Source organism: Falco peregrinus, chromosome 5 (assembly GCF_023634155.1).
Source record: "Falco peregrinus isolate bFalPer1 chromosome 5, bFalPer1.pri, whole genome shotgun sequence".
Classification (NCBI taxonomy): Eukaryota; Metazoa; Chordata; class Aves; order Falconiformes; family Falconidae; genus Falco; species Falco peregrinus.
Window position 1 is genome coordinate 26,868,451 of NC_073725.1, and position 22,861 is coordinate 26,891,311.

General features: G+C 38.8%; 1 protein-coding gene across 2 annotated transcripts in view; it reads right to left on the reverse strand.

Moving 5' to 3' along the window:
- ADCY1 (adenylate cyclase 1) overlaps positions 1–22,861 on the reverse strand; it is a 154,078-nt gene that overhangs the window by 35,037 nt on the left and 96,180 nt on the right. For both annotated transcript variants that reach the window (XR_008747469.1, XM_055805941.1), the window contains exons 7-11: positions 22,109–22,250; positions 9,883–10,038; positions 6,049–6,243; positions 4,772–4,869; positions 1,448–1,532 (exon numbers count right to left, since the gene is read on the reverse strand). Coding sequence is in view for 1 of the 2 variants with exons in the window: in XM_055805941.1 (XP_055661916.1) it covers positions 1,448–1,532; positions 4,772–4,869; positions 6,049–6,243; positions 9,883–10,038; positions 22,109–22,250 (676 nt within the window). In the remaining variant the exon portion in view is untranslated. The remainder of the gene's footprint in view (positions 1–1,447; positions 1,533–4,771; positions 4,870–6,048; positions 6,244–9,882; positions 10,039–22,108; positions 22,251–22,861) is intronic.

The following is a 22,861-nucleotide window of genomic DNA, read 5'->3' on the forward strand; positions in this document are numbered from 1 at the left end:
GGCTTCATTTTCTTTGTTTTCTCTTCTTTGTGGAATTTCTATTAACTAAATAAGTACTGTCAGATCCCCCAAATGCTAGGTAACTGGTACAGTAAAACATTATTATAGTGGGTTTATGAGTGAGGGATTTGATGCTAAAACATGGAGAAACTGAGTCACTTGTCCAGTATAGAATAGCAAATAAGTGCCAGGAGACTGATTAAAATAGAGGAATGACTGGTTTACAATTCTATACTCATTATACATAGCATATTCATTATCTTTTATGTATCATATAAGACAGATTTTCACCACAAAATTTCAAATTACAATATTCTGCGTTTTTATATTTCTTTATTTTTCTAATGCTGTATCTGATCCTGTAAGGTATTGAATCTCTAGAGGAGCCTGGAATAAATTCAAATTCTGTTGACTGCCAAAACAGCTGGAACAAATCTCAAGTTTGCACTAGCCCCAGGGAAATGGCATAATAAACAGCAATTTCCTACAAACTTCATCTGTGTTTCTACTGCTGCAGACAGAACAACAGATTATAAACTACTGTGCCTTCATGAAACAAAACAGGTCATCAAAATCACTCCCAAATAATTGTGTAAGTGTATAAATAAAGATCTGATCTGTACCAGATACTCTGCTAATACACTGTTTATGTTTTCATGAAAACAATTACTTTCCTCCTGCCAAAGGGCATTTCTTCTTAAGCAAAAATTAGTGTGTGCTCATCAGCAAAGCTGATTAACTGTGTAGGTGTTTTCTCCTGATGTTTGAAAAGACTGAATTTAGATTAAGCCACCACAGATTTCTTTTATCAGAAAATTAGCCTGTAAATGCTTTATTCTGATCTGGCAGACCTAATTGTCTCCTACAACAACCAAATGTCCTTCTGCATCGTTACTGTTCTGCAAATGTAATGCAGGAGAATTAATCATTACTAAAAGTTCTAAAAAGACCAAGGGTTGTGTGTGCAAAATATTGTGCTTTTACCATCAAAACAGCTGCTGCTTTGGCAGGAAAAGTCTTGGAAAATAGAGAGGAAGTTAGTAGTACTTTACACCCAGATACCAGTTAGAATGGAAAGGAGAACTAGTGTGCTCCGTAGTCAGAAAGGAGGAAAAGTCAGGTTTAAAGCAGCTATCTGAACACTGGAATGATTCAGTATCGAGTGGCAGGCACTCAGGGAAGATGCAACAAGAAAGACAAGAAGCGTGGCATGAATGGCACTGATCGCTGCACTGCTGTAGCAATTACTCATGTAAAAAGTCTACTTTCAGGTGAACCATCTCTGCTTTTGAAGCGCCTAATACATTACTTAGCAATGAGCTTGAAAAGCACATAGATTTTAGACTCCATGAAGCTGTGAAGCATGTGCCGATGGCTTCATATTCTAAGGGACAAACAAAGCATAGCTACCAAAAGGAAGAATAGTCAAAAAATATTAATCACTTACTTGTACTCGTGTGACATGTAGGTACATAATACAAGCCACTAGGAAGCATATGCAGAACACCAGGAGAACAAGAACTACGGTACTCCTAGAATCCAAACACAATAGAAGTAAAGCAATGAGACTCAGCAGCAGATGAAAACAAACAGCACAGGAGTCCTTCTTGGAGTGGTATTTTGGATGAATGGTGGAGGATTTCTCCCTCACCCTTGTAATACTAACCATCGCAGAAGAAATCTCTCAACAAAATGCACTGCTCTCAAGCATGAGAAACTAGCAAATGCTCTTGTACGCGGTGCCCACTATGACCTCAGCAAGGAGATCAAAGCACCTCAAAAATTGAACCGTATGGTGTGTCAGGAGACACACTTTCTAGTTGTAGGCTAATGCAGAGTATTCAGCATGATGACTCTTGTAAGTAGAGTGTGTAGCCCAATTACTTGGCCTTTGCAGCTGTGTAACAGTTACCAGATGCTTTTCCCTTCTCATCTCTCCTTTTCAGAGATTCGGAAATCAGAGGTCAGTCCACTCAGTCACTTGTCAAGTCAAATAAAACCAGATCAGACTGTGCTCCCTTCTTCTAACAAAACAGAGCAACTCCTTCCTTTTGAGTCTTCCTCAATGGTTAGAAAAATCTTAGGTTTCACAAAGATGCTGTAATAATTATTTTAATTCTTAATCTACTCTCTCCTGATCTTTCAAAATAGGCTTGTTCTTCATGAGAAGAGGCGCAGGCCAAGCATTATCTCCTCCAGAAAACCTGTGTTACTGAAAAAGTACCTCATGGATGTCAGCAAGCCGGCAAAAATTAGTCCACCAGTGCTGATACTTTGATTTATGCTCAGGGACAGCCTGCCCCCAAGCCAGCCACAGAGCCAGGGCCATATGACAGCAGCACAACACGACCTTCACACCTTCTTTTCCAGTCTGGTGAGAACAACCCAGCCAGTTCAGAAGATGTGAGCCATGGCTGCAGGCACATATAATGTATCTGTGCCCTTGACCATCACTGGGAAAAGATTGCTTATAAAGGGTTTCTAACAGTAGAAGAGAAGGGTGCACTTCTGCTGTAGAATTTCACAGTATTTGATTTCAAGTTAATGAACAATTCCCACCAATACACAAACAGGGAAAATTCTGTGCAATGGTATGTATATATAGAACGGGAAGGTGACTCCAGATGCTGCCTGTGGATTCTGAATGCAAGTATTAATAGATAGCTGGCTCTCCTGTGCTTTTAGAGAATTGGCTTGTATTCAGCATGGTAGTATGCTAGCAAAAAAGCATCGAGAACATGACTGCAACAGCGTCTTTTAAGGCAGCAACAGCCAACTGACACTAGTGCTGAGTGGGACCCTGACAGAGATTTGGGTTGGCACCAGTAACAAAGGGCAACATTGTTTTTTAAAAATAAACACAATGTAAGACATCAGAAGGGTTCATCACTAGGGCTTTTAGCGGCTACACTGCATGTGTGCCACCATAATTGGACAGCTGAGGTTGACAGGAACATAGCCTTACTTTCACCAGCTCCATGTGGGGATATAAAATATTACTTTAGCTGAGGAGCTGTTTTACTCAGATGATCATAGGAATTCTGAGAATGTCAAGCCCGTTGCTTTCCATGTATTTATGCAGCAACTGGCTAACTTAGAGTATTTTCTTGTCTCTAGATTTTGAACCTCTTCCTTGGAATATTGTCAACCTCCTTGAGACATGTCAAACACTATTAGTTATCACTTATCCCATTATAGTAACACATTACACTTGTCTTGGCTTTTGCATTCTCTTGTCATACTTATAAGTACTTTGGCAATCTGAAGAGCAACTTAAAGCTCCAAGTTCTGTGGAGAGGGAAAATTTTCCAATGCTCTTGAAGTTTTAGTCTAGCTCATGGCTGCACCTCTGTCACAGCGAGGGAAGAGCCCAAGAAGAACAGTAATTACTGTATTTCTTTGTATGAAGAATTCATTGTATGAAGCCACCACCAACAGACAGTGGAAGAGAGAACTTAAGACCATTTAGTGGGTGGCTCTTTTAACGAACTCAGTGATGAACCCCTCCATCTTCATGAACTTCAGTGGTCATGATCCACCGCAGCTTGTGTGTCTATCAGATCAGAGCTTACACTGAACCTCTGTCCAGCTGGTTTTTAAGTGACTGCACTTTTTGGAAAGCTTACCCACTACCGTACCATAGGATTCTTAGAAATTCATTCCACTTTCAGCTACACTAATCCTTGTTGTCTCTCCTTGTTCTAAATTGCCATCCATATACTGCACGTGGGCTTTACTTCAGAAGTAGGTGAAAGTGTTTTCAGCTGTGCTATTAACTAGTCAGCAAAGGTTGTTAGTTTGGAAATCAGATTATTTTTGTAAATTACTTTGAATCCTGCAGATGAAAGGTATTATATAACACATTTAAATGATGATGATCATTATTTCAGTAAAAAAGGTGTTTCTGAAACTTTCAAATCGAAATAATAGAATACAGGTATTATTCTGACTGGGGATTTCTGAACAGAAAAGACCAGAATTTAAAATTGGATCTTTCAACTGTGTCCTTTTCTGTTCCCACTGAACCCCTAATAATTAGTAAAAGTGAATGAAGCTTCTTGTTAAATGTTTTGATATTCTCATCTGAAAAAGGTTATTGGTAATAAGTTTTATACCCTGGACACACTTATATCTACTTACTGTAACACCTAGATTTGAAAGTGAAGTGTGATTATTTTTTTTATTTAGAAAACATTCACACAGGAATGTTCATATAAAATTGACAAAAACTGAAGTCATCACGAGACTATATCATTTAACAATAAGCATCAGACACCACCAAACACATGACAAATATTCGGTTATGTCTGGTTTAATGCAGCCACAGTCTGACCGCAGCTCATGTGGGAATGGCTGAATTATGCACTGAGCAGTCTGTGATAGTATTGGTGCCAAAACCCTCAATGCAGGCTATAAATCTGGGCTGAAAAGCTGGATGGATACTTCAATACTTAGTTCCCATTAAGGTCTGTATAGTTTTATCTACATTGCTGTCAGTACCTGAAGTACTCTGTCCAAAGCCAGCACAAAGAGAAAGAACGGGGAAGAAATAGCTTTAAATAAGATTGCAGAATGATTGCAGATTGTGGCTCCTTTGGGCAAATGGAAGAGATAACAGTTAGGCTGAGGGTATCCCAACAGACAATCTCCTTTCTGGGAGGATACCGACCTGGGTGCTAATTTCCGTTCCAAAGACATTGATGTTTTGACTTGTGCAGGACGCTTGGAAGATATTCCCCTTTGATTTATAATGACAAACCCAGAAACTTACTGTGGTATTATTAGAAGGTAGACAAGGCCAAATAAGGCAGCTAGAATTAGTGAGAGAACTACAGCACTGGTGAAGTACTCATCCTGAAGCTGGTGGTACTGTTAAAGAAAGGAAGAAATGAAGACGGTGAGCATTTCATACACACCCAGCCACCCAGTCCTGTCCATTTGCAGTAAGAAAGAATTATAGCCTAAAATATAACAAGCCTCTACCCATTTTACAAACATACAAATAATCATTGCTTAATTCACACCAAAAAGAAGAAAAAGATGAGGCAACTCTACACAACATTTTGCTTGACAGCCCAGCTTCCCCTGTTGGCCCAGATGTTTAGTTTTCACCCTGTAACTAGTCAAATCTGGGTTAAGCTCAGACTAAGTTTTGGAGCAAAAAGGGTTTTGAAGCAGAAGCAGGTGGCACTCCCCCCTCTCTGCTAACTCATCACAAAAAAAAAAGGCCAAACCAACTCAGAACAGGACACTCGTGGGTGAGCTGGAGGCAGCTGCTAATGAGACCGACGGGTTCAGTTTTGAGCAGTTACTGTCCCTCATTCCACCAAGCCACAGTCCTTGCAACGGAACACTTCAGGGGTGGAAATACACGAGTGTTTTCTCAGAAAGATCCAAATTTCAATCTCATTTACACCAAAAGACTTTCCTATCTTGAAAGAAGACAATCCCAATTAAATAATAAATCACTGTGGAAACTTGAATTCAAAAGTTAATGTTTAAGACCTTAAAAAACCTGAGTGCAACATGGCACACAGCCATCCGACTCGGAACAGTAATGACATGAAATCCTAAGACGACAAAGTGACTTACAGTGGAAAAATAAATGCTACTGCCAAATTAGTCCAAAATCATATCACTTTTGCTTTTTCAAACACATAAACTAAAGCCAAAGGCCTCCCCACACACACACCTTGATTAATTTGTCTTTACAAATAAAAGCCATACAAGGTGGGAACAAACAGCTCTGCTCAGATGATATACACAGGTTGGGCCATTTGGAGAAGCAAAAGTAAGGCCAAAACACAGGGTGTGTATTTTTATGGGGGAGGCTCTTGATGAGTTGAAAGATAGTGATATTTATTTTCATACCCAGGTGTTTCCACAGGAGGTGGAGATCATGCCTCCCTCTTAACTGAGAGACAGTCTAGAGGATTATTTAAAGATAGTGAGTAGAATTTAAATATTGTCTACAGACAAACAAAACCCCAATGCTAGTAAGCTCATGGTCATTGAAACCAGTAAAAACAATTAAATAAAACCCCTTACTTTATTTTCACGCTCGATTTGCTTATATTTCAGGGTAATGAAGTTCAAGTCAGCCATCTCAGACTCAGTTTGCCGGGCCTCTATCAAACGGCTGATGTATCTGTTTACTCGAGTTCCTGGAGTGTTGTATACAACGTTGGTAGAAAAAGAGGAACGATTCCTGAGTTTTTCAGAGGCTGTCCTTAATGCTCTCCTCTGCAGCACAGGTGAAGAAAGAAGCACAGATTTTAACAACACTGAAATTTTTCATTGCTGTTCATATTATCTCAAGTTCACAGCCAGGATGAGGAATTCATTAAGCAAAGCAACTACAAAACACAAAGATGTGATCTCTGTGTGATCGGGATCTTTTAAGAACTCCTTAGCTGAAATCCCGATCTCATTAAAACCAACGAGAAAAGCCTCACTGCATTCCAGGATTTCAATCCTCATCTGCAGAAATTCTCTTCACATACTGCCCTGACCTTTCTCTGCCACTGAGGAAATAATCAGTTTGATCCCAGTCAGTGTGACTTCACCTAGAAAAATAGAATTTTTTTTGTCGATGGAAGATGCAGAGCTCTAGGCATCCTGAAGACCTGATAACCACACTCAGCATGATACAAGAAAAGTCCTACTGTCCAAAGCTGTCTAGGTAACAGTATATATGTTGAAAAGACAATTTTCCATAATCTCTTGCACCATGACCATGTATGACTTCAGAGGGTCTGAAATCTCACGTCCCTATCTTTAACGTACCCAAGAGGCTCTCTTGTAAAGACATCTTGTGTGCACCTTAAGTGCACTTGCGGATCCAAACAGAGCAATAAATAATCAGAGCTAACCCCTGCCTCACTGGGGTTAATTCCTCCGCAGCTGAGATAGCGCAGCTGACAAGATGATCACTCAGAGCCCTTCGCAGTGCAAAAGATTTATCACAGAGCATATCTGAAAAGGATGTTAGATTATCTGTCTCCCTTTTCACACCGAGCGCTCAGAAGACAGTGAGCAGCATCTCAGCCACAGAGGCAACCTTCAGGCAAGGGCACTGTCATCTAAACCCTTGTGGCTAGATATGCACTAGCATGCTGGCCCGTGCCTTCAGAAAATACTCTTGTAGATGCCGTGTTCTTAAAATGCAGAGTCATAAAGATGTAGGCCAACCCTGTGAAAGAAAAACCAGCCACCTAATGGTCAGCACATTGAGCAGCAAGAGACATCAGTTGAATATCCTTTCCACCGCAAAAGGGGTCAAGTCTTACTTCCCAGAAGAGTTTTGACAACCAGGCTCAAGCAAGTTGTGCTATTTCTATACAGTTAAAAGAATTTTTTAAATATTTTTTTTTTAATCTACCATTTGCAGAGTTCAGGAAGAGAATTCAAAGCACTATGAAGCAACAAGTCTGCCCAGGGCTAAGAACAACATCAGTAGAGTCTGTCAGCAAGTTGCTACAAAAGCACACAAAATTTCTCTCTTCAGATCAGTCAGTACCTAAGAGCCCACTTTTTAAAGGCTCTGCTACAAAATATCCTTTAAAACCAGATGATAAAAAGAGGCGTTGATCGCTATCTAAGTAATTCTGCAGGAAGGGCAGTTTCCCATCTTAATCCACAAGAAGTAGTTCTCATGAGATTCTCATCAGTGAACAGTAGACTACAGCAGTTCCTTAGCTTACATAGTTTATGTTATAGCTATAATATAATGCTGACTGATACCTTCGTTTTCCGATTTTCCGACCATAAAGAAGCATGGACCTTAGCAAAGATAAAAACACTTTCCAAGTCCTGTTTTGCTGGCTTTGTAAGTAAAAAGCAAGTCTTACCAGGATTAAACAATTATCAGGCTACTTGAAACATTTTTCTTCAAACTATCAGGTCCCATTACTTTAAGTTGCCTGTGGTGTAAGAACTAATTGTTTCAACATGAAAAATAATCTCGTGGACATACATGGATTAGAGCTTTCAAATCTGGTCTTCTGTTAGCCATAACAGAAAACTCAGACTGCCAGCCAGACGACTGTTCTAAATGTTTCTGATCAGAGATAAATTTGCTCTCTTGCAGAAGACATTTGTCCCACAAGTTTGTAGGGAAACAGTGTTTTCAGGAATATTATCAGGGATATACAGTTTTCCTCTTCATAAAGATAAACAACAATTAGCTACAGTTATATTCTTGTTTAAGGTGCAGCAGAAAGGACGTCTTTGGGGATTTTTTTATAATCCAAATTTAAGCCTATAGCATAATAATAGGGGTGAGCAAAGCAGCTTTAAAAATCCAAACCAAAATGCTGCTTTGCTTTAAAATCTGGAATGAGGGTAGACGATAGGAGTTATCTTGATATAGGAAATAAATATTACCTATTCTGCCATTTTGAACTAGTGTTAAAGTGACTGTGCTTAATCAAAATAGCTGATGCTCACATATAATTATTTTCACTAGGTTTCTTATTTTCAGTAGACTTACATTACATCTTATATGTTCACCAAGATCCACTGTTTATATTTCTCAGAAATTAAATAAATAAATACATGCTAAAATGATGTGCTGGCTTTAAAGCCTTTATAGCCATAGGTTATTTTACATGATTTGAGGACTGATATCTCTAAAGAAACCCTACAGTGCAACACAGTGCATTTATATTAAAATCATAAATAATGTTCCATGATAAATGTTATGTATTAGGTACAAAGCCTCAGAACAACCGTTCATTTAAAGACAGCATTGTGGAACTTCACTGCAAATCTTCCGACATGAGAAAGTTTTCATCAGACACTGAGCAAACCCATACTGGGATTTTCTGCATTTACTACCATTCATATACATAAATATATACAAGACACATTGTAAAGTATTGCATATGTTTCCAAGAAATGTGTGGGTTACTTTTTTAAAATACTCAAAAAACAGTACTAATGCACAATTGGAAGGCTTTGTACATGGCCAATTTCAAAACCAAATCTGGAGTCTCTGAGAGTCTTCACTGAGACTGTTTTAAAGGAACTAACAGACTTTTGTCCCCTTTTCCTGCAGAAGAAACACAAGCACATGTAAAATCCAAAAATTAAAAGTTAGAATACTTTCTGAAAGTAAGATTTAGACTGAATATTTAATGCATGTACATTATATCTATATCTATAAAAGATAGATAAATAAATAAATAAATAAATAAATAAAAAGGTGGAGCAATCGGTCAATAAGAATTACTGATGCCAAAGTGTGTATGCCCTGCTTTGGAGTACTGGTGGAGTGACCTATGTAATATTGCCACCTGCTGGCAAAGAAAATGGAATAAGGAATTCTTCAAACGTTTTTTCTCCATAAATTTCTGGGTACATCCACACACAGAAAAGGAAATAAACCAGGCTATTAATATGTAAAGCAGCTATAAGTTATGGCATTACAAGCCAGTCAAGCAAGCCGTATTTGTATTGCAGACTTTTGTATTTAGGATTTGTATTGGGGACTAAGATTTTTTTGGGCTAATCAGTAGCCTTTCATTTTTTAGGGAAACCATCCAGAGATACAGAATTATTCTGTTATTTTGCATGTGCTGCCATCAGCCTCAGATGTGATGGACTCATGATGCAAAAGAACAGCTCTTGGCAACTGCAGAAGAAGCCTCAGAAACCACATAGACCACTTGTGCTGGCTTCTTCAAGAGGAGCTCCAAATTTGAGGTCTGTTATAATTAAGTTTTGTCTTTACTGCGGGAAAGCTGTGGGCATTAGATGGCTCTAGCTCAGCAGGAACACCAGAAATCCTCTATCAACTGGTCAAGTCACCCCATATGTTCTCTGAGCAGGTCTGCTTCATGCGGCCTTGGAACTGATGCCCAGAGAGCCCACATGGATTACCTTATCGTCATCCTCACACGTCATGACGTTGGAGAAAGGGATCTCTGCTTTGAACATCTTACGGCAGTGCATGAGCTGCACAAGCAGGTAGCAGACTGTCTTGAACTTCATTCTTTTGGCAGGCTTAATGTCTGACAGAATCAGTCCAGGAAATATCTGTTGGTCAGAAAAATCATATTTGTAACAGTGTCATTACATTCCCATGCAGACAGACATACCTGCAGACATTTACACCATCTAGTGGTCAGAACAAAGCAATATTCTAATCAAGAAGCGTTGCATTTTGATAAGCATCATAAATTTGGAGATGAAGATTACTTCACCTTTTTTTAACCTGAGATATAAGGAATTGATCAGACAGTATTTAAACACATACTTAAGCTTTTGGGAACTGTCTTCTACATAGAAATGTAGACTATAAAAAAAGTGTATTAATGACAAACTCGTAAAAGAGGCAATATTTGTATTTCTTCAACCTTAAAATAAATACTGGGAAAATGCAGGAAAAAATAAGGAGAAAATTAGTATTTTATTAATTGATGTTAAAAAATATAATTTCAGTCTTTTTCTTATTTCCGTATTTTGTTACTTCAGCCACAGGTAAATTCATTAAAATCAGAAGAGGATAGCTTTTCCTTTGAATATACACTTATATACATGCCTAAAACAAGGCTGTGAGGCACTGGGCTTATATCTTACATATTATTTCTTCAAAGCAAGAAGTGTTATACTATGGAGAAATATTCTCTAGGGCTCAGGTATAATCTGTTCCTTTCACCATGGAGCTTCTAGTTCAGCAAGGGCAAATATTGTCTTGGTTAACTCTTCAGCATGCATTTAACTCTTGCTGACTTTTGTAACCCCCCAGCACATGTTTCATGTTTTCACAGATCAGTACAAGAGTGATCCTTTAGTCTCCCCTCAGTATTTTTACCAATCTTATTCATGCTTCTGGCATGTAGGATGTGTAAAGCGGTGTTCATGGGAAATGTGGAAGGACTCCTTGATACCACAGTAGGGGAATTTAAGCTTGTAAAATTAATCTTTTCTGGAAGACTAAAATAAAGAAGCAAACAGTAAAAAGATGAGTAAATCACAGTCCAAAAAAATCTATTCAAATGCTCTAAATCCCATAACACTATGATTTAATAGAGCAGTTTACATCATTACTTCAGTGATCAAGGAATGGAGAAGGAAGTAAACTGGAAGCAGTTGTTTAATGCATCTTTTCATGGATACCTAAATTTAGAGGGACAGAGCAAATGACACTGCTTATATCCCAAATGGCTTCTCAGGTATTGGTTTGCTATGCTTTTTAATGTATACATTTGCATTTTTTTTATGCACTTGCATTTTCTGGAGCACCAAGGCTATATCCTATTGATCTACCAACACTGTTTAATCAGTTACACTGTGATTGAAATGATAAAATTACTTGTGTATAAATAGTTGCATATTTTTTATTAGCTGATGGTTCTGTTATAAACATGTAATATTTCAAGCGTGAAAAGGTGCCTGGGTATGTGTGTGGGCTTTATTGTGCACTGAAAGGCTGACTGAAGCCAGCCAGCATCACCAGCATAGCGCTGCATGGTCATCAGCTAGAATTTAAAATGACACTAGCATATCTAGTGTGTAATTGCTTGTATAAGTGGTAGCTTAACAAAAGTGTCCATGAAGAGATTCCCAACATGAACCCTTTCTTTTGAGTGCCTTCTGGCAGAAGGCTTGCTGCTGTATTGCAATAACCAAATAGATGATAACGTACAAGGATATTCACATATAATCATCCCTTAGGTTTTCCTAAGGACACTGAATAGATCCTTTTTAGGCTTATTATCTGCATATGGCAGATATGATCAGCTTTTGGGCTACCATTCCCAATAGCCAAACTATACTTTTTGGACAGGTTCTCTACTTGCAAATTTTCCTAATGTAGCCACAATTCCTCTAAAAGTACTATATATTTTACTCAGTCTCCCTATCAGCCTTTGGATGCAAGAAAAATTCGGAACTTTCTTGCAAGTCACTCCAGGTGGTTTTTTTTGTGGGTTTTTTGTTTTGTTTTTTTTTTTTTAAGAAACAGATAAAAGGAAATATGGCGTTTACAGGTGGATCTTGTCTCGAGATCTTTGCTCAAACCTTTCACTGGATGCTGCAGTAAGTAGGTCAACAACTGATTTCAGGTCTCCATTAAGATTGGTTGGATAAGATGCTATTACATAAGTACAGAGAGATACGGAAGCTGCCTGACAGCCTTCGTTATGGAAATAGCATGGTAAAGGTGCAAGAAAGGCAAAGAATAGGTAGAACATCTATCTTGAAAAACATTCAAGCAGGCATGACTGAGAGAGACAACCATAGGCATGACTATATCCTCCTAAAAGGATTTTAAGTCCTGTGAAAAGAGAAGAATTTAGACTTTTCTCAATGCAAACTTCTTATGCATTTCTGAGAACAACCTTAAACTTGAAAACTGGGAATGGATAAGAGTCTGGCTCAGGCAGGTGGCCCTGCTGCCAACATGACTTTTCCATAAACACAGATTTTCATCCAGTTTCCTGACTACATCTTCAAAGAAGTAGGTAGAACATTTTTAGCTCATACTACCAACCAGTCTTTACATTTCTAATGAAATATAATATATTCTCATGAATATATCGGCAGGTAATATATCAATAGTATACACACTTTGTATGTTGGAAATCCAGGGGAGTTTCCCAGCTGTCTTGGAATCAAATAGAAGTTTTGTAACTCAGGTCACTGAAAAAAATGGAGTAGTGTGTCTGCTGCTGGGCTCCTCCCATAAAAACAGTGACAAACCAGAGTGAGTGCAGCAAGTGCTCACCAAAACAATTAGGGTTCTAAAGCAGATGGCATACGAGAAGAACCTGAGGGAATTCAGTTCATTTAGCTGGGAGAAGGCTAAGGAGGGATCCAACTGCTGTCTTCAGCCACCTAAGTAGTAGTTAGAAGACAGAGCCAGACTCATCCCAAAAATGCTCGGAAAAAGCACAGAAGATAATGAACACAGGCTGGGCCAAGGGAAACTCCCGTTTGATACAAAGAGCAGAAGTTTTAACTGTGAGGATGATCATCCACTGGAGAAGGCTGCTTCCAGCGGCTGCTGAACCTCCTGCCAGGGAAACACTCAGCGCTTGCTCAGACGAGCTGCCCTGAGCAACCGGCAATTTCCAAAGTGCGTCTAACTGCAAAGCTGCCTCTGCTTTGGGCAGGGAGGTCAACCACATGGCCTCCAGTGCTCTTTCCAAATCCGTTACTGTGTGATGCCATGAAAACATGTCAAACACATAAAGCTACTGCTCTTCATGGCTGGTCAAGAACCAAACCACTCAAAAGACATTGCAATACACACAAGTCAGGCATGCTGGTGACTCGGATCATGTATAATTTTAAATATAGTTTATTCTAGTTTGATTCAGTTTGGCTTGGTTTGGATTGGATTTTTTTTATAATATAGTGGTTGCAGGACATTGAAATTCTTCACTAGGACTGAGGGTCTGTCATTCTACCATCATACATACACAATATCAAAAATACAAACAAAAGAATTCTATCCCACTTCTATCTCACAAGCCATGTCCCTTTTTTATTATTCCTTTTACAGCAGAAAACCACTTTTGACACAGTGAACTTCTGAGTGGAATATTGAAACAAACTCACCTTCTGCTGTAAGCCTCCGATAAAGGCAAGAAATGCAGTACAGCCTGTTAAAACAGACTGAAAAAAACCCCAGAACAAATAGAAACCCCAACCTCAATCTCTTTCACCCTGCCTTTTCTCTGAACTTGTTCCAGGCCAACATTACAAGAAAGCTGGACTGAAGCGTTCTCATTCCAGCTCATTTTGTCAACACATTTTACTTTGACACTTCTTTTTGACCCCTGGGATGATCTCTTATCCTGTTGACTGTTCATTTGCTTCATAATTTTAGGAAAGGTTGGTTGGTTGTGGCTGACAAATGAGGTTAAGAACTGGGATTTCCTACAGAGCGCTCTGAAAGCAGTGAGACTACAGCTCTGTGTGTCTTTAAGTATGCAGAAAACAAACAAGAGATGATTAAAATTCTGGGAAAATACCCGTGTTTGAATCTCATGTAACACTCTAGTAAGGGATTCACTGGTGCTTATCTGGGATTCTCAGAAACAGCAGCAGACTGTGGTTCCCCTGACTATATTCAACTGCAGTGCTTAAAACGGCACAGGGAAGGAGATACTAACGACATTCTAAACACATTTACAGACACCAAAAATGCTGTAGCACTATGTCTGCTTGTGCTTTCTATCTTCAGGCAGGCAGGATCATGCTTCTTTGTAGTGGCATTTGTTCTTACTATCTGAAAAGCCATTTTGTCCTGACATAGGTGAGATAATTTTTTTTTTATTCTTACAGTTAAAATAATCATACATTTGCTTTTCCACCCTTGTCTACTGCCTCGATGAAACATTTTCCTTATCACACCTCAGCTGTCTGTGAGGAAAGGACAGTAGTGATTTTTGCTGGTAAATAATACAGCTTCTATAAGACAAATTCTTAACATTCAGAATGGTGCGGCCACTTTCTTGACACAGATGTAGGAAAAGTTTTTAGCAGCTGTGAAGACTGAAGCAATCTCTAGGAGGTCAATAGCAGAGAAAATTGTAGACCAGTGCACTACATTTCTCCCTTCTAAAGCTTCCACATTTCTTGAGAAAGAAAAAAGAGGATGTTAGAGCACATAACTAATTCCACCACCACTGACAGCATTTAGATCTCCAGTTAAGTTCCTGGGTGGAAGCTGTCAGCTATTGAGAGCAAAGACCACCCTGGACTCTCCCAGTCATGGTAGCAGTGGTAGCTGCAGGTAGTCATCAATGGGAAGGCAGAAATCATCAGTGTGTGCCCAGTTACAGGCTCAGGTGCCTAACCTGGGGCGTTTCAAATCAGAGCAATTTTGTCAAATACAGTTCTTGCTGTGTGCTAGCAAAGGAGAGAGTTTGAGTAGTTGGAAAAGTTTTCATATACCCTGAATTAAAGCTCTCTTCTGTTACTACTTAGGGTTTCAGAGCCAGAGCTGTAGCACTCCATAAGGGCTGGTGAACACACGGTCACGTAAATAAAAATATCCTCAGAACAAATTAGTCCAGAAAGCTGACAACTTAAAATGACTGTGAAAACTTTCTTAAGACAAAGTGGACTGGATGCTTTTAGAAGAGTCAGATGCAAAAAAGTCCTAGGGAGCTGCTAGCCATATGGATGGATTTATTGGGCCATAAGTGCTCTGTGGAAAACACAAATTTTACACATTTGGAAAAAGGAGAACTTGAGAACAGTGTGGCATGTTCATGTAGACCTAACCAGAGTGGATTGAATCAAATTAACTTTGCAGAGAAGGAAAGTTCCTACAAATATAGGTGGCACTTCAATTTGAATGGAAATAATAAATTAAAAAGAATTAAATGCAGTAATTTTAGACCTATTGTTTCACTCTGCTTTTTTTCCTTCTGTAGCCTTTGTTTTGCTATTCTGTACACAATGATGCCAAGATGCCATCTTTTAATCAGGTCAGGCTGTTATCCAACAAACTGTTACCAAAAATCCTAGTAATACACAGGTTATATATATCAAATTGCTTCACTTTAAAAAGTTAGATGAAAGTATTATTAAGACATGATGGAAAGCATCTCAAGAGTGTATGTGAGCAGTTATAATTGGGAAACATGCTAGTTGCTAACAACAAATCACGGGTAAAAGTGATTCACCAATAAAGTCAAAAGGCGAGAACACGTAGTTACTGTGGATTTCATTTATACAAAGCAAAAAAGCCATCACCAACCTATGTTTTCTCTGTGCTATGTTGCATAAAGTTCATTCCACACTTGGAAAAAAAAATAATAAATGAAAGCCACAGGAAAGACATAAGCAAATAAAACTTGTTGGTTGGGGGTGGAAAGATATGGAGCCTAGCAATTTATTTTAACATAGAAGGCAGATCATCTGCTTTGTGAAACAAAGCTATGCTGATTAACAGTAAAGGAGGATGTTGTATTCCAAGTCAAAAAATACTGCCTTTTCAAGCAGCAGAGTGATAGAAAATTTGTTTATTTTTCCTATTACTCGATCGTGACAGGTCTGCAACACAGGAAGTTTACAATCCCTTTATGCTAGATGCAACAACAATGTAAGAAAGTGATGTGGCAGCCTTTGCCACTTTTCTTGTGCTATTGTCACGCAAGTTAGAACGAATCTCAGGTTGCTGAATTTCTGCCTATTTGATCAGGAGTCAAAGAAATTAAGTGATCAACCTTCTGAGCTGTTAAATCTGTCTGCAGTTCACAATAAATTATGCCACAGGTGTGTATGCAGATAATTGCTCTAGATATTTCTGACATTTGCATGAGTTTTTACATTTTAAATAGTATTTTCCAAAGGATGCTCCTGAGCTGTGTTTGCTTATTGAGAGGATTCTTGAACCATCAGGCTTTCAACTGACTTGTCCTGAAATCATGACTGACAATAGTGCTCTCCTGTTCCTCAGCTAATGCTTTAACTTCTCTTTTCAAACAGATTGCTGGTATTTTGGTTTGACTATAATTATTTTTTGGACAAAAATAAACGTGACATTTTAGCCACCTGCCCTGGAACGTTTAGGGCATGATTCAACACAGCGAACCAGGCAGGAGACCGAATGCTGTACCTCTAACTAGTGCCCGCTTCCTTCCCGCTGGGTAACTCAACAAGGATTCAGAAAAAAAAGTCACATCCTTTCACCTGGAATTTTCAAGATGGTCATAGCATTGCTCAGATAATAGAGCAGGGCTGTCTGAGCTACAGGAGGGATTTTCTGAGACTGCCTGGCATGGCTTTGTATGTAGATGGTGAGGTAGGAAAGAGAAATGTCAGTCATTTCAGAGAGGCAGCGAGTTTCCAAAGGGCGAACAGATGTGGTACTCACACTTCGGGACTTTTCATGAATATCCATCACTGTGTGCTATTCAAATAGGAGATGCAGATACCATGTGACTTACACTGCCACAAATAAAAGGTAACTAACACCTTTGGATACACAATTAGTTGGTGAATAACTCACTAGCACCTTGGTAGAAATTTTTAAGATGGTGCTTAACAACGTATTGGAAACTAATTATTGATTTTGTTTGAGGTATGTTGTAAAATCCACGAGATGCTTATGAACACATAGCAGTTATTTATAAGTTGTATCTATAGTGTTTCCCTACAATTTTAATTATTTTTATGACCCCCTCCCCTGGACACAGCTCTATTGCTTCCTGTTAACAGTGTATGGCGTTACTTGTCTTTGCCTTATCTCTGGAGCTAGCAAAGTTACTCGGTGAAGCAAGTTCCTTTAAGTTGGCAATGAGTAACAGTAACATTCTGCAAATGCAAAAACTAACACATTCTGAGAAACCTTTCCCCTCACAAAAAACTTGCTCAGTTCTGACCACTGCTAGGTTATCTGTAAAAGTGCGTCAGTCATCTGTGCTGGGCTGCTTTCTCAGCTGCTGAAATTAAGGAGCCTTTTCAAAACTAGAGAGGTGCCATCAGAGTGTGAATTGCTGCAACAAATAAAAAGTAGTATTTTGTGGGTATATATATGCATATATATGTATATATACAGCCCAAGTGCACAAGCACCTGGTTATCACCGAGGCTGTGGCTGGACCTTAGGAGGTATTATAACGCAGGAGAGTCACATTTTCTAGAGCAACTGCAGCAGCAAAGTAGGCAGTCCAGCTAAGCTCACTACTCTCACGTGCTTCTGGGAGCTGGTTGTGATGGCTGTAAAACCGAGGCAAAGATACCTTGAGTAACGTCAGTGTTGACAACGAAAGAACAAAGAATTCTCATGAAAGCCAGATCTACTCTATTTAAAAATAATAATAATAAAAAGAAATAAAAAAATAAGCACACAGTTTGAAAGTCAGAACAGGATTAGTCACGTAGATCGCTGAAGAATCATTAATGGAAAAAGGTATTTATCTGGGTCTAAGCAAAGTTATAAATTCTTGTAAGGGGCTGAGAGATTAACAGACCTGGCTTAGATAAACACACACACACACACACACACACACCCCCCAACTGGGAAATAATATCCACATACAGAAATATTCACAGTACTTCAGAAAGCTAGGACATTCTGAAACTTTAAGAATGTCCACGTGTCTAAAGTATGGATCTTGTGAATATTTAATATATTAGAGAGCTGTTTTTCTACCTGGATCAGACCTGTTTTAAAAGTCCAAGACATTCATGTATGTGGTTAGGCTTGTGGCTAGTTACATTGATCAAACTTTTCAAATCTTGTCTCAGTGCAATATTTTGGTTACATCAATGTAGATTTTAGTAACAACATAAAATATCATGAAGACATAATTAAACTTTACTTAAAAGACATGTGTTGGCAGAACTAGAAACTTTGTCAGGGCATTATAACATTTTGTATTACATTTAAAAAGCATATCTGTAGAAGTTTTTAACCATTATGGACACCAAAAAAAACCATGAATTAAAAAAATTTCTGTGTGCCTTTGGAAATTAGGTAAATTATTTAAGTCTGTTGAGAAGTTGAATGCTATCCAGTCAACCATGCATAATTATTGCTTAGTAATAATAATAATAGATTAATATAATCTCTACAAAAATAAAAACTGTAACAAAAGAAAAGTATTCCCTCAGTGGTGACTTAGAAATGCTCTCACATATATTAGCTTATACATCAAACTAGCAATCAGCTCAGATCACAAGACTGCAGTTGTTAGCTGATTCAATAAAAGATGAAGAAAATTTGGAATAGTTTATAATTTGTTCACATTTAAAATATAACTGGTACATGAATGAGTTGTCTTATACTGTTATTCTCATTCTTGGTTTGGGTGGTATTTGTGAAGAAAGATCCTTCTGCCAGACCAAATATGGAAGAATGTGGGGTGTCTTCTAAATAAATAAATAAAAATTTTAAAAACTTAAGTGGGCCTGATTACCTTTCAAATTCAACAGATTCTTGGCCATCTGTTGCTCATAACATTGATTTTCATTCCTCTTGGCATCATACCTGCTAAAGTCAGTTCATATTAATGTCAGAGATGATGCGTAAAGGATAAAAAAATGTGTCTGCGTTTCAGCTACTGAGGCTCTGGAGGAAGGAATATGATATTAAACCAGCAGATACCTGAGTTCACCTAAAGAAACTCCATCTTTAGTATGTGCATTTAGTAAAGCACTAAGAAAGCGCTTCATGTGTAGCCTTCTATTCCCATGTCCCTGAACAGTTAATGACTGAATCGGGGTAGGAGGGGGCAGCGGGTGTTTATTTTTGAAGGTAAATATGCTATTTATTGTGTAGCTCGGGGGTCCGCTGATCAGTATGCAAGTATTCGAAGACTGGGGACAGCTTTGATGTGCTGTGACAAACAGCGAGGTGACATGCCGATTGATCTGCGAGCCCAGTGGAGAAGCCAGTCCATACCAGTAAAATCCACAGTGTTTCTTTCTGCCAGCTTGGCTGACAGGCTGTTGATGCATGCTGGAGAGCTAATATTGTTAGCCAAGCTGTACCGGCAGCATCTGCCACTTCCACAAAGCCATCGGTGGCACCCATGGGTAAGATGGCATTTGGTTTATGCAGCTGATGACAAACGGATCAGCTGTTTCTCAGCAATCTTGCAAAAACAAAGAAACCTGTGCTCACAAAGTAGTGAGCTCTCATCCTCATGCATTATCATGCATTGGCCTGTAATACGTGAGCATTGAGCTTCTGCTCCTCAATCGCTGACTTATACAGCAGAGTTGCCACAACACAGTTTCTGTAGGTAATAACCTATTTATCCCCTTTTCTCTCTACTTGTCCCTGGGCATCAACCTATCGACAATTTCCTGAAATTCAGCTATTTCTCTTCTCGACAAGAAGTGAAACCTGGTACATAATAACATGGGAAATGAAATGATACATAATACTGTAGGACTGAAAACAGCAGAAAAGCAAGACAAACAAATCTAGCAGCAGTAAGCAACATACCTACCTTAATTAAACTCTTCCTTACATTTTCTTCTTTATTGGAATTGATCAGCTTAGGAACTAATTCTGGTTTAAAAAAAAACACCAGAAAAAATCTCTCACTGACTGCCAAAACACAATCTAGCCCAGTGGTTTTCCACCTGTTTCCTTTCATACTAGCTAAAACTGAATTTAATCATATATACCAGCAGAAGAACAAAACGTGCGATTGTATGATTTTCTCAGCAGATAGGAACGCTCCATCCCTCTAGTAGCAAGATGCTTTAGAGAAAGCACATAAAAAGACACCCTTACAGCAGCCTTTCTGGGACAAAATAACAGGAGTTTTGGCTCCCAGAATCAAATTCCCCTGGTGAATGTACTCCCAACATTTTCATAAAAGACTCCCTGGGTCATCAAATTCAGACCAAGAAAAGGAGTGTGGGCATGGAATTCTAGATGATCTGGTTTTCCTCAGTTACATTTTTGCCAAACACCTGTTGTCTAACAACCTCAAGCAATGAACTCTGACATCACTTCAAAACCTAGCCTGTATTGCTTTCATACTTACTTTCAGAAATGGATATTGTAAATTTCCCTCTAAAGGTCAAATCCCTGAATGAAACTTGTTTGGGCAGAGTCTCAGAAGGTAAGGGTGCAAAAGTCTGTATCCCCAGTTGTCTGGCTGAGATAAAGAGCAATAAAGTTCCTCTTGGCTTGCAAACATGGTGTAGCAGATAACTTCTAAGATAAGCCTCATTTGATGTGAAAAAGAATGGAACCAACTGAATGTATTTAAATGATGCTTATGGACTTTCAGAACTCCTACTGAGGTCACAAAACATTTTGTAGCTGAACAAAAGGCTAAACTCAGTAACTGGTTGAGGAATAAATAAAGGCATGACTATACATGAACCTGATGGAAAATCGCTATCATTACCTTCACTGCATGCTGAGACTCCATCACACTGCTGGGCCTCTGTTCTCCTCACCCTAAAAATCTGGTTAGAATGAGGAGTCACACTCACACCCATCAGGGGTGGCTTAATCCTGAGCAACAGCTAAGATATGAAGTTCCTGCTCAGATGAGTTAAACCTTTGCTTACCTTACTCTTTCCACAGTTTCCATTTTCTGTTCTCCACCAAAAAGAAGAGCAGAAAATGTTATTGTCCCTCAACAGTACTGTTGACTTACTTCTCTTTCTCCAGTATGTCTCCAGGGGTCTGACAAAAGGAAGATGCTGAAAGGAGAGGGGAGCTAAGAAAACGCGGAGAGAAGGTTGGCTAAGATAAGAAAGGGATGACCAAAATCCTTGTGAGTCTGAGGTGACAGAGCAAGCAGGAAAGCATTGAATTTGTCATGAGCAGCTCAGCGTAGCAGGAGAATAAAATGCATATTTTGGACAGAGAATATATTATTTGTTGCAATCACCTTGAAAAATTTACTCAGCTTCAGCATAAATACCTGATCTGTGGTATAGCAGTATATACATTCAAAAGCAGGATGGTTGACTGCAGCCTCTTCCTCTGACCTGGGTAAATGGGCTCATGCTGCACAGCTTGGCAATGTGGCAGCTTTTCCGGGCTTCCAGGGGCTGTTAGTGCCAGCACCACTGAATTAATTTCACTTACTTGCCTGCTGAGGGCATGACGTGTCTGTAAATACTGCTTTTTCTGTGTCTGCTCACTGGGGAATACTCCAGGCCCAGTACAGAAGCCACCAGTACCACAAGTGTTTGTAGAAAGGGTTAGGAGAAGATGAGTAAAATGGCATGGGAACATGGGAATAAGAGAGTAAAGAAAACTAGAAGGAAACTAGCCAAGCTGTGAGCATTAATATTTTGAAACACTCTTTTGAAGGGAGGAGGAAGGGAAGAGCGAACTAACTTTTTGGATTAGCATATCATAGAATTTCTGATAGAATGATTACAGAACCTGAATAAAACAACAGTTTCCTTTTTGGAGGGGTAAAGGGAAATTTTTTTTTCTTTTTAAACTTTAAAAGTAAATTGATCATCTCCATGCAACATTCAAGGTTAGCTTTTTTAGCATTCCTGCCTCAATCAAAACCAAAAGATCTCATTTCAAGAGTGTTTGAAGAGCTTTTAGGAATATGAAATACCAGTATTGCCTCTCCTTTCAGAATAGTACAGAACAGTTGGTAAACTACGAAAACATACCACAGAACAAGCTAGAATTTATGGAACTCACCTTCCTACGATGGGATGGCACAATAAAATACGTTTCAATATTATGCTTCTTCAGGAAACTATTCCTTTCGTGACCATATCCTGGTTCTACCTCATAGTCCCCATTTAGGCACTCTAAGGTGGTCTTTGTTATGTGAACTTTCCTGGAGAGAAAAATCCGACATTGCTGTTAAAAGCAAAGATACATTATGAGTGAGTTGCTACTGAAATAAACTCCTGTGCCGAAGATCATAAAGAGGTCTGATTTCATGCGAAGTCCCATTTTTGATGTAAAAAATGTGTTTTCTTCTGTTTTTTTAGCCAAATAGAACACAGAAACATTTCTATTACATGCACATAAATTTTCTAAATGAGCGGAGTAAACAGAAAGGCAACTGTTGACTGTCCAAATGATTGAAGACTTGTTGATTTGTAGAAAGTGAAAGTCTGCATATCATCTTCCAGGTTGTGTATCTTTCTTAAGTGTTTACCTCGCTGCCTGCTTGCAGAAACATTCTGCTCTTTGAAACTTGTGGCTTCGCACTCCGAACATAAAGTTTCTCTTGTGCATAATGGAGAAACTTCTTTCTCTGCTCCCTTTCAAGTCTCTGACTTGGTTAACTTACTCTGTTTTATAGGCAGCTTTCTAATTCACTTTGCTTTGGCAGCACAGCCATCTTTGACACTATTAGTAAGTTTTCTTACCCCAAAAACTGTCTTCACGTTTTCTCCAAAAAGACTCCTTAGATTTGAAATATCTTCACAGAAGAGATCT